Source organism: Aquila chrysaetos, chromosome 3 (genome assembly GCF_900496995.4).
Source record: "Aquila chrysaetos chrysaetos chromosome 3, bAquChr1.4, whole genome shotgun sequence".
Classification (NCBI taxonomy): domain Eukaryota; kingdom Metazoa; phylum Chordata; class Aves; order Accipitriformes; family Accipitridae; genus Aquila; species Aquila chrysaetos.
Genome location: NC_044006.1, coordinates 61140697 through 61153155, shown reverse-complemented (window position 1 = coordinate 61153155; position 12459 = coordinate 61140697). Strand labels below are relative to the sequence as shown.

The window sequence follows — 12459 nt, the reverse complement described above, 5'->3', positions numbered from 1 at the left end:
TGCACACCGGGGACTGCCCAGCCGTGCACCGCCGTCCCCTCGGCTGCCCCTCGCCGGGCTCCTACCGCCCCTCACGCACCGCCCCCCGACGCCGCGCTGCCCGGGCGGGGCCCGTGCCCTTGCTGGGGCTGCTGGGGTCCCCTCGCCGGCGGTGCCCACCCCCACCCCGCGCCCCGGGGATGGGGATCGGCGGTCCCGACGGTGTGAGTGGCTGCGGGGCGGCTGTGCCTCCGGGCGCCGGCTCTGCGCATTTGGTGGTCGTTAAAAACAATTCGTTTCCCTCCCCGTTTGGGGAGGGGGAAGGGGGAAATCATTCCAGGGGAGGGGAGGGGAAGGGAAAGGGGAAAAAGAAGGAGAGAGAGAGAGAGAGAGAGCGCGCAAGCGAGGGAGAAACACCAAACCCAACAGAAAACCCGCGCTCCGAACTATTGCGACACGGAGCGAGGAGCGCGGCGGAGGCTGGCGGCGAGGTGCCGAGACGTGGGAGCGGGCCGGGCCGAGGGGGCCGTGGGAGCGGGCCGGGCCGCGGGAGCGGACCGGGGTTGGCGGTGGGGGGGGGGCCGTGGGAGCGGGCCGGGCCGTGGGAGGGGCGGGCTGCCCCCCCCCCCCCCCCCGTGGGTGGGCAGGCGGCGCCCGGTGCCTCCGCGCTGCCCCCCCGCCGGTCGCGCCGGGCGGGTCTCGGCGGTTCGGCGCGGCTGCCCGGTGACCGCTGCCGCCTCCCCGCAGCGCAGAGCGAGCCCCCGCACCTCGGAGCCGGCGGCCAGCCCGACGGCGGCCCCCAGCCCCCCACCATGAACACCATCGTCTTCAGCAAGCTCAGCGGCCAGGTGCTTTTCGAGGAGGACGCCAAGGAGCGGGAGCGGAGCGGCCGGCCCTACGTGGGGGTGGTGGAGGGGCCGCACCATGCCGAGGTGCTGCTCCCCGACAGCCCGTCCATCAAGGAGAGCCTCAGCCTGCGCAACCGGCGGACGGGGTATGCCGTGCGCTCGTCTCCGCGCCGCGCAGCGGCTCCGCGGGGCGGCCCTGCGTGCCGCTGCCGGCGCTCCCGGCCGCCGCGTAGCCGGTTTGGGGTTGCGAGACGGGTTTCTGGACGGGTCCTCCCCCACGCCCCCGGGGCCGTACTCTCAGGGACCCTCATTCCACAGCTACGGTGGGAAATTCCGGTAATAGGTGATGCAGAGGCGTCCGATTGGGCTGGAATGTGCCAGACAGAGCGCTCCTGTTCTGCGGTGTTTGACCTCCCTCTCTCTGCCTCCAAACAAAAACAACCTGGGGCTCGTCCGGTTTGGTCGGGCGCTTCATGTAATTAAAGCCCCCCAAAACAGAGGGGCAAGGCGGAACGCGTGAAACCTGGGGGACGGGGCGGCCGCGGGGCCGACCGCCGCCGGCGGTGCCGGGGCAGCCGGTTCGCGGCCGGGGCTGAGGCGGGCGGGCACTGCGCGGCCCCCAGCACTTGTTCCACCGTCCCCGCTGGTTTGCGGCGCGCTGGGCGAACGGACGGGAAGGAGCTGCGTTGTCGGTGCGTTCCCTGGGATGGGATTTAAAACGGACTAGCGCGATGCCAGTCAAGGGCTCGGCAGGGTGACGTTAGGATCGGGTTTGCTAGGAAGACCGCTGAGGCTGAGCCGTCTGCGCCTGATTTTTTTTTTCTTTTGGTGCTGGAACAGGTGAAATAGGAGGTGATGAGAGGACGTGTTAGCTCCGGCGCGTTGTCAGCCGTAGCTCGAAGGGTTGAACCAGCGAGCGCGGACCAGACATTTCGGGTCAGCTTTACAAAGTAAAGACTTAGGAGCAGAGTCAGGAGGCACCGAAACCGAGAAATCCCGAGGAGGTGTTTTTACTGCCGAATTTCCACCTTAACGATTGCATCAGCTCGTACTTTTAACGGCGGTGCTGGGTGGTAGGACTCAGGTTAGGTTTCATCGAAATGTTACTAGCAGACGATCGCGGCGGAGCTGGGTTGCCGAGGGAGCCCTGGACGAGGCGGCGCCTGCGGCCGCTCGGCCCGGCACGGCGCGGCTCGGCCTGGGCTCGGCAGGGCTCGGCACGGCGCTGCTCGGCTCGGCTCGGCGCGGCTGGGCTCGGCCCGGCTCGGCTGGCCTGGGCTCGGCTGGGCTGGGCTGGGCTGGGCTCGGTTCGGCTCAGCTCGGCTCGGCTGAGCTCAGCTGGGCTGGGCTCGGCTCGGCTCGGCTCGTTTCGGCCCGGCCCGGCCCGGCGCGGCTCGGCGCCGTGGCGCCCCCTGCCGCCGCCGCCCGGAGCCTCCGCGCCGCCCCGCTGCCCGCCGGGCGCGCCGCGGGCCCCAGCCCAGCCTCTGGGTTTTCCTTCTGGTTCCCCCCGCTTTGCTCACTCGCTTTTTGTTTTCGACCGGTTTTCTACAAAGAAACACCTTTTCCTTCTTTTAGTTTTTGTTTTCTAACGGGGCCTGACTTTCACTCCCCGCGGTTTAACCTTTTTTCCCCGGCGGGCGCGGGGCTTCGGGGGCTGCCGGCGGCGCTGGGGAGCGGCACGCCGGCTCCCCCGGGAGCACTCCTCGCTGCCGGCTCCGAGCGGGGAAACGACCCGGGAGGTGCTCGATGCCGCGGGTATCCCTGAGTATGACTGGCAAATAAACGGGGGCGGGGGGTCAGGCGCGGCGGGCCCCGGGGGCCGCCCGCACCGCAGCCCTCTTCTCCCGCGGGCGCCGCGCTGGGGTGCGCGGCCGGGGCCGCGCGAGGCCGGCCCTGGCCTCTCTGTAAACGCACCGACCACACGCCTGGCAGATGCCGAGCACCGAGGGCATCGGGACACTCAAAGGCCGCACCGGCGGAGCCCCCGCCCCGCTGGAATCCCCGCGGCGGGGCCGCCCGGGCCCCCGCAGCATCCCCGCGGCCAGCGCCCGGGGCCCCGAGCCGGCCCCTCTGGGTCCGCTCCCCCGGACCCTCCACCGGGAGTCCGGGGGAGCTGCGGGCACCGCCTCCTCCTGAGCAAGCCGGCCCGGGGCGAGGGTTGCGGCCGTGGGAAGTCCCCGGGCACCCCGCGAGGACGGGGTCCGGCTCCCCCCGGGCAGGGCCAGACCCGGGCAGGGTGCACCCCGGGGCTGGGGCAGCCCCCCCCGGGCCGGGTACCCCCCGGGGCAGGCCGCGCATCCCTGCACGCCTCCCGCAGCGGCAGCGCCGGCGGCGGCGCCGGGGAGCTCGGCGCCGTGCCCGGGGCCGGGGCCGGGGCGGGGGGGGCCGGGCAGGTGCCCGCCGCCCCCCTCAGCGCCCCTTCTCCGCGGCAGGGCGCGGCAGAGCGGCGGGAAGGTGCGGCACAAGCGGCAGGCGCTGCAGGACATGGCGCGGCCGCTCAAGCAGTGGCTCTACAAGCACCGCGACAACCCCTACCCCACCAAGACCGAGAAGATACTGCTGGCCCTCGGCTCCCAGATGACCCTGGTGCAGGTAAGAGAACCCCTTACCCCCACCGCCGGCGGCTGCTCTGGGGCGTTTCATGGGCGGGAGGGACAGGGGCAGCACCAGCCAAAGCCCCTCTGTGAGCTGAGCAAGAGGCAGCGCCGGGCGTCAGGGGAGACATCGGTGCAGCCAGCGAGGCCAGGGCTCCTCTGCGCATCCTTCCCTCTGCCCTCCCCAGGGCTCCCCCTCCAGCAGGACTGTATCCCCCAAACACATCCAGGCTATCCCGGATCGGGAGGCAATCGGCAAAAGTGTGTGTGCTCTCCCTCCGAGGAACAGATGCCCTCATCCTTTAATCTCGTTCATAAATAGAGTGGAAATATTTTTGCTTAGTCTTTAAACATCTTCAGGTTAAAAAAAAATAATCGGTAATGGGAGATTTCAGCACAGAAGAGGCATTGTAGAGGAAATTGTAGGGAGCTACTCTTTTCCCTTTTGACAATGGGCAAGAATGGAAACGGTTACATTGTTCTGATAATAACCATCACCTGTTGCACAGACCTTTGTGTTACCACACACACTGTGTGCGGCGGCTCAGCATGCAGGGACTGTGCTTCTCAGTCTTGCCGGAATTATCATTATAGTGTAATTAGACATGGGGAGTAATTGTTTTGCTCTCAGGTAAAACTGCCTGAAATGACTGGCAGCTGTGTTGCAGTAAGAGGTATAAAGTTGGCTGCGAACGTTTATGAATCTTATTGCTTTGTTCTCTTTGCCATCTGGCACTCTATTGAAATATGTGGTTAAATGCTATCGGTTGCTGAGTGATGCTATCTCAGGTCTGGATGCTGCAAAGATTTATGCATTGTGAATAATCCAATTTCCTTACTGCAAGCTACTGCTAGATGCATAAAATGAAACACATGTGTTTGCAGGATTGGGTCCTCAGCACTCTGCCTAAGACATTATGCATCACTTTGCAAAGGACATGAAGATATCAAAATAACATGAAGTATTAGAAAAAGAAGGTGGTAATTCAGCATTATTATTTTGAGTGCTCCTTCAAAAAAGCCTGTGCTGTGAACTTCGATCCTAGTAATGGCGAAATGGGAAACTTCTACGCTTTAGTACCTCGCTGTGAAACTTGCACTAGAACAAACACGATAGCTTTGACAAAAATAATATTAATGTCTCAGAAAATGCCAGTTATAACTGGAAGATATAGTTAAAACAACTTCTCTTGCTTTTAAAAAATATACATGAAAGGTTTGCTCAGACTTTTAAGAATATGATTACATAAACACTATCCATTCAATGCCATAATTCAACAGGAGTAGCTTATTGGACTATGGCTTTTAGAATATTCCTGTGTTTTTACATGAGGTTTAAAACGTACATCCAGAATATATGCTGGGAGACTTTCACAATAATGACATCTTCAGGAGTTCTTCTGTTCTTTTATAAATGCCTCGGAATGAACAGACAAGGGAAAAAAAAATGGTGGTTTTTTGCAGTATTTCTCTCGTGGCAGCTTTGATAAATCCTGATGGGGATATGCTGTGTTAGCCTCTATAAAAGCATCAGGTGAGCCATGGCCACTACTCCACAGAGTTTTACGATCTACGTAAGGTATAGAATTAAATTAAAAAGAGACACGGAGGGCTACATTTATCTGTTAGACCCCCGTGACTCTAGTGGATTTACGCTGAAGCTGAATTTGACCAGCCTCATTTCTATGAACTGTAATGTTTGAAAGAGCTGTGCAAACCAGCACATCTATCTTCATTTACAGAAGCACACCATCAAAAAGAAACCCCAGATGTTTCTTCCATCATTTGGGTGCAATGCTCTTTTAATCCAGGAATACGATAGCGTCTGTACGAGAGGTAAATACATCTGTGTGGCACCAGCAGTAATTCCTGAGCCTGGAAGAACAAAACAACACACACCCCACATCTACTTTTCGGATGCCCAGGAAGAACAAGACTGTAATCCAGATCAAAATTCTTGTTCTCTGAGAATGAGAGAGAAGGCGCCAGGCTGTGATCTCAGTCACGCCGGGTACATCTGAAATAGCTTCCCCGAAGGCTGTGCTCTTTCAGCTGAGTGCTGTAACCAAGGGCAGGCTCGGGACTGGGCTTCGGTGTCTGTTGGAAAGCTTTGCTTCTGTCCCAGGAGGGGCACTTTGCAAAAGCATCAGCCAGGGTCTCCTGTGATTGCTTTTCTAATCTAGTAACACCAGACGTCGTCGGAGAACCAGGAATCGGCGTATGATGTTTTCTCCGGGTTACACGCCTTCATGTTTGCTGACCTTTCTCATATTTCCTACTCTTCTTCCGTTTCTCGGTGCTGTGCCGTGGTGTTTGCTCTTGGTGGGAGCGGATACTTGCCCCCACAGCTTTCCACTCCTGTGGAGGCTGTTGTCTGCTGACAGCTGTTACCTCTTCCCAGCATCCCTCGTGTGCTGACGCCTTGTTGTTGGAAGCCCTAGGGAAGGCAAAAGATACTGTTGAAAATCCCTTTGAGTTTCCGCCAAAATGCTGTTTAGGGAATGAATGGTTGGGGTTTTTTGTTTTTCACCTGACTGCCGACCTTGGAAAAGGTCTTCAGCACCTGCCTGGAAGATGATGTTGGTCACAGTAATACTGATAATACAGCTGTAACTCTTCTCCACATGCTTTTCTTTCATCTAATGAACCTTATTCCAGTATGTATATGATATGTACATACTATCTAGCCACAGGAGCTTTTGCAGGACTGCAGCACAGATAAAACCGATCCTTCTGTGAGACAAGGAGGTGAAGATCCAGCCCTGTTTTCTACTGTTACTATTAGGACAGTATCTGCATGTCAGATCTTCCACAACTTTATTTTCATTAGCTTTGCTATCACCCATTTGGCTGGTTTTAAATTAATTTATTCTACCTCATTAATATTTTGGCTTAAGCCCCTGTTCCTGGGTGCAGTGGGACAGCAAGGGGGCTGTTCCAGCTGCATGTCCGACAGCACTGCAGAAGGAAAGTCAAACTCTTTCAAGGAGGTAGGATTTCGCAGGAATCATAAATCATCTTGTTTCTTAATAAGTAATAGTAAAACCTGGGGCAAATTCTGGGCTGACTTATTCCTGAGCAGGCCAACAAGGTCTTTGGGAGTCCTCAAGGCAAATGTTACTGCAGCTTTTAGTGGAACAGTCCAAAGTCTTCTACTTCCCCAACTGCCAAAGCAGGAAACAAAAAAAGCAATATAGTTTGAAAAGGCATTTTATGTTTTACTCCAATTAGATTCCAATTCAGAATCCAATAATTTGTCCTATTAATATGCTACATTTTCATTTGTATTATTACCACAGTGCTTGATTTATTTTATTTAAATTTTGGTTTAGATGTTCTTGTGAAATAAAAAAGAAAAATGGCTGTATATTCCTTCCAGAAAGAAACATGAATGGCCATATTGTTGAGGAGAAGTTTTTTGCAATACTAGGATTATTATACTGGTCATGTGCTGCTATGGATTTAATAGTATTCAGATTCATAGAGGCATATCTGGATTACTGGAGGAGGAGAATCGCTTGATTTCTGTTCCCTTTCTGAAACTTTGGCCACTCTTAAGCAGTGAAGCAGAACAAATTACAATAAAACTGAAGAGTCTCTTCAGAAGTAAAGCCAGAGGGTCAATATTTCATGATGCTGATATAAGTACCTGATGCTCTTTGGGAATGACTGAGCTGCTGTAAAATATGAATGCTGGAAAGCACATCTATTATCGTTCTCCTTGGATTTTGTCTTTTCTTCTTGAAGAACTACATGATTGTTACTTTCCAAGAATAGTGAGTTTCATCATGTGTTTTTTCAAGATACTTAGTTCTTTGGGAGGTTTCTGAGACACAGATTTTCCCACTGGCTTGTATGGAAATCATTGTTTTGGGTTTTTTTATTATTTTTGGAGGTCACAGTAGTGTAACTTGGGACCATGGTAAAGGATGGATGGCTTTTGGCAGCTTTGGTTGTTTCTTTTTGTAATAGCTTAAGTAAGTGTCGTGCAAACAGGCGCTAGTAGTGAGTGGGACCTACAGCAGTAGGCATGCAACTTTTTAAAGACCACATGGATACACAAGGTAACATTAGGGGTGGCTGAAATTAGTGACAAAACTGTCCTTGGCTTTAAGGGAGCCAGGAACAGCCTGTAATAGCTCAGGCGGTGGCCGGAGTTGAGGGTGAGCGTGTTGTCTGGTACAGCCTGTGGCCGTGCAGTCTCTTCCAGTCCACAATCCTGGAGGTTGTCCAAGACTGAAGAGTGGGAGAGACGTTGAATCTCTCGATGTCTTAGCGATCAGGGTTTTCCAGCAACATATACCAGTGCCCAAGAGCAGGAAAGCACCCAGAGATACCACACCATAGATCTCTTAAAATCTCTTAAGTGGATTTGCCTAACTTTCCTTCAGCTTAATGGGCCTCATTGTAATTGCATTTTGGATACGAGTTTCTGGAGTGAGTTTGCTGCTTTATGCTTTAGCAGAAAGCTTCTCTTGTAAATGCTGACTTCAGGTTCTTTCATAATGATCAAATACTACTATTTCCTCCTCTCATAGCAGAAGACTTAAAATATGACTCATCTTTTCATATTGATATGCAGAAAGTAAAGCGTTGGTATGGGGAGAATGAGCCCAAAATAAACTACGAGTACCATGCAAAAATCACTCCTGCTAAATTTAATTGCTTTTTTGTATGAGTCACACTAATACTAACCTATCTTTCTTTTCTGTACATGCCACTTCACTGATGAAATATTTCAGTATGTAATGAAATGGAGCATAATGAAATCTTTCTCGTGAGAGGTTGGAAAGCTGTCAGTTTTGTAAGATGCTGCAGTAACTGCTATAATACTCAGTGGGACCCTGGATTGACCCATCTCTATCGTTACATACTTGATTTCAGAGTTATACTAAATCATGCAGCAGCCAGGTGACTGCTGCTTCAGCTGAGCAGTCTGGAGTGAGTTTGTTAACGGCATTAGAAAATGGATGGATTCCAGCCCACCCTTTCTGGTTTACTATAATGATTGCTGTGTCAATATGATGTATATAAACAAGTAGCCTTGGAAGAGAATGAAAATTACTTATTCTTCTCTGCCAGCCACAGTTTTGGTCTTCTAACCTGTCATAGTAAACTACATGGTTCGTAAAGGTATGTGTTTGGCCTCTGAGCGCTGATCCAGGGCTCACTGTATTTTCGGTGGAAGCCTGTTTCATGTAAACGTGATTTTAAGTAAAATCAAAGTGACAGGCTTAAGGCGCCACAGCTAAGTTCTGGGTGTGACTCTGAACTGAAGTTTTGGTTTTCCTTTAAGCAGATAGTATTTATTTTTCTCATAATCACCCTAAAAGAGATTATCGATCCAGAATAATTAGCCAAATACTTCTGTGCAATTTATACAACCTTAGCTACAATAGACAGATGAGAAAACTAGGGCCAAAATCCAACACTGAGGTCTACAGTTTGGCTTTCTAGTAGGTGGGGTAGCATGTATTGATAAAACATGTGTTAACTTGCTTTGCAGGTTAACATAAATTAAATGCTATGATTGTTCCCAGGTCAGAATATGACTGCAGTAGTCTCCAGCTTCCTCTGTGTGCACTTTTCACAACACAAAGATGTGAGTGGGGCTATAGACTCCCGACATTCTTTACATTCTCCTTTGCAAGTAATGCTACTCTGCCTCCTTCTTGCAGAGGTCATGTCAAAATACACTTATTCCTGCAAGGAGTAAATAGCATTTTTAAGACCTGATTTATCATTAAACAAATAGTGTTAGAGTGTAGGTAGCTTGCCTCTGTTCTTGCTTGTAGTAAGGTTATGGAAAGGTCACTCTGTCAGTATCAGTATTTCCTATTTTATATATTTTTAAGTTACAGTAGAATCAAGGCCAGCATTTTCTCAGGTATGCTTTCATGCAAAGTCACGGCAAGTGCACACATCCCATTTGGTGGTTTGATTAGCACTGCTGGCACAGAAGACCATACCGTGCCCTTTTGCTCCTTTGGAGCTTAAAGCACTGAAATCCTTGTGTTTGAGCCTGACTTTGTGGTGACCCTGTATGCTAGAAGGATACTAATATGTATTCATTTTGCAATGTCAAACTCTAGAAAATGCTCTGTAGCTGAGAAGGAAGACAAGCCAGTCTCTTGTTCAGTAGTCACCTTGGGAGGAATCTGGATCTTCACTGGTTTTTAGGGTTTCCACAACAGAAAGAGTTCATAAAAGCTGCTGCTCTGTAGAGCAAATGGTTGATTTCTGCAGTGACTCAAAGTACGTTGTATTCTGTGTAAGACTTTCCTGATACCCACTACCTGTCAGACTTAGAGTACTGATAAAGCACGAAGCAGAATGTGGGCTTTCACATAACAAAGTTCAAAATGGGTTTTTCTGTTCAACAGCCTTATTGTAGCCTACATAAATGTCAAAGGCAAATTGAAGGTTAATATTGAAAGTTCAGGGCATTACCTTTAAAATAAAAAGAGAAAGATGAATATAAAATGAGTATTTAGGGATACCTTAATTAAAACCTTGTTAGTAATGAGGGTTTGCTAACACTTGTGAAGGGTGGGAAGCCTGAACCTGCCTTCTTGTCTGAGGTTCCTGCTCTGCTCAGTGATAGTTTCATGGACTCCCGTTCATGTTTCCTTTGTTTGCCATTTTCTTAGGGCATATGTAAAACTCACAAAAACTCTATGGGTTAGATTTGTTTATTTGCATCATTTCAAGGGAAACTAATACATTCATTTGTATGCAGGTGTCAAACTGGTTTGCCAATGCAAGACGTCGCCTGAAGAATACTGTCAGGCAACCAGATCTTAGCTGGGCTTTACGAATAAAACTGTACAACAAATATGTTCAAGGAAATGCTGAACGACTCAGCGTGAGCAGCGATGACTCATGCTCTGAAGGTTTGTTGACGCTTTTTTCATCAATTTTAAACCAATTAAAATATATTCAGAAAGTATCAGATACCCTAAGGTAGCTCTGATTTCTCACAAGACGCTCTCAGTGCATTCACCTTTATGTTTTATGAATTAGGTGCCATTTTTGGCTCCCAAGTACTGTGCAGCCTTGCAAAGCAGGATTGTGTAGGTTAATCAGGGTGACAGTCTGGTTGCATGTTATTTGCCTGTTTCGTATAGCTTTGTTACTAGAAAGATGATTGTTAGTTCATTTGATTCTACAAGCCTATTCTTTTAATCTGCATTAAAAGAAAAAATTGATTACATTTGTTGGTTTAAGGAAATGAGAAATCTCTTGACCATTAATTTCCTTGATGGAAGGGCTATAGCAATATCACAACATTAACAAGAGAATCTGATTAACTTCAGTGGGGCTTATTATATGGTAAACTGAATTTAAAAGGTGCACGGAAATTCTCTTTCTTATCCAAATTAACAAATGCAGGACTTTTTTAAATAGCACCCTATATTTTTTAATAGAATGTTTGTATTAATTATGCCTGTGGGTACTTTTTTTAGTTGGTTATGACATGGAGATACATTGACAGGAACAAATGCTACAGACATTGTCAGAAATCTGTATGTGAATTTTTAGAAGAATATGTTTCAATTTGTACTGAGTTTCAATTCTCTTTGTTCCAGTTTCAGTTTGTACTCACATTTCTTTGGTATGCACTTCCCTTTAAAAGATTAGTTGCAGGACAATTAAAAAAGTACAGTTTAAGCAAATATGCTTAAATATGCTGTAGTATTCAGGAGAACCAAATTTCAAGTTATGATAGTAAGAATTCAGCTTATTCACACAGATTTTTAAATGCTTATCATTGGTTTAAGGCCCTTCTCAGTTTTTTTCTACCTACATTGTGCTGCTCATGAGCAAATTAGACTCAGAGACTGTTTTCTACAGTTAATTAATTTGGAATAGCTGGAACATCTGAGAACCCTGGGAACTACTGTGAGCAATGTGTGAACAGAAGAAAATGAAAATCATTGTCTAATGCTGAAGTCTAAGGTTATTGTCTAGTTTTAGTTATAGTAATTTAAAACATGTAGAGAAAGCCTCTTGTTAAATATTAGGTATTCGATATATTACTGTATCTGTGTTCTTTTGTTTTCAGATGGAGAAAATCCTCCAAGAAACCATATGAATGAAGGGGGATATAACAAACCAGTTCATCACACTGTGATTAAAACTGAAAGTTCAGTAATAAAAACAGGAGTGAGACCAGAAACAAGTGCCAATGAGGATTACGTGTCACCCCCCAAATACAAAAGCAGCTTATTGAATCGTTACCTAAATGACTCATTGAGACATGTCATGGCTACTAATGCAGCTATGATGGAAAAAACAAGGCAAAGGAATCACTCTGGTTCATTTAGTTCCAATGAATTTGAGGAAGAATTGGTGTCTCCGTCATCATCAGAGACAGAAGGCAATTTTGTCTACCGGACAGGTAAGGGATTCTTTTTGCATCATTTCTAATACAGCCAGCTTTGGTGTATGGCATCACCTGGAATGAGTCACCTGGTCATGCCTTTTATGAAAGTGGATAACTCCTGTCCATCCTCCTGTATGAGAGTGGATAACTCCTGTCCACCCTCCTGTATGAGAGTAGATCACTCCTGTCCATCCTTTCGTATGAGAGTGGATAACTCCTGTCCACACTTTCATTCCCTGGAGAAGTTCTACCTGCAGTATTGAAGTTAAATGCTGTTATTGACTACTAATGAAGCTGCTTTGCTTTTTGAATGGAGCTATGGGGCTGATTTTTGAAATGATGCTTACAGGCCATTTTGTCAGCACTAAGACAAGCCTAAAGAAGGAGAAAACTCTTGAGCGTTCTATTACAATAAGGGAGGACTAAAGTACTCCATGGCCCCAGCTGGGAGGAACAGGAAGGCTCTGAAATTTCAAGGTGGCTGTTTGTGGTACTTACATGAGCCATATGCCTCCCAATGGAGTGCACATGAACACCTTCCCCTCTTGTACAGCATCTTTTCTGTCCTCAGAGTGCCTTCTCTGGTGCGTGGCCCTTTGGTGCTCATGTATCTCTTAGGAATACATGGATTAGTTTAGACCAATTTCTGCGT

At 49.2% G+C, this 12459-nt stretch overlaps 1 protein-coding gene across 4 annotated transcripts in view; it reads left to right on the top strand.

The window, feature by feature from the left end:
- Nucleotides 1–12459, top strand: part of MKX (mohawk homeobox) — a 49481-nt gene that overhangs the window by 1014 nt on the left and 36008 nt on the right. The window contains exons 1-5 of one of the 4 annotated variants that reach the window (XM_030010482.1): nt 324–470; nt 727–973; nt 3260–3419; nt 10161–10314; nt 11487–11822. In XM_030010482.1, coding sequence (XP_029866342.1) covers nt 792–973; nt 3260–3419; nt 10161–10314; nt 11487–11822 — 832 coding nt within the window. In that variant the 5' untranslated portion in view covers nt 324–470; nt 727–791. Of the gene's footprint in view, nt 1–323; nt 471–621; nt 974–3259; nt 3420–10160; nt 10315–11486; nt 11823–12459 lie in introns of those variants that run through there. The other 3 variants (XM_030010483.1, XM_030010485.1, XM_030010486.1) reach the window with 3 other exon arrangements.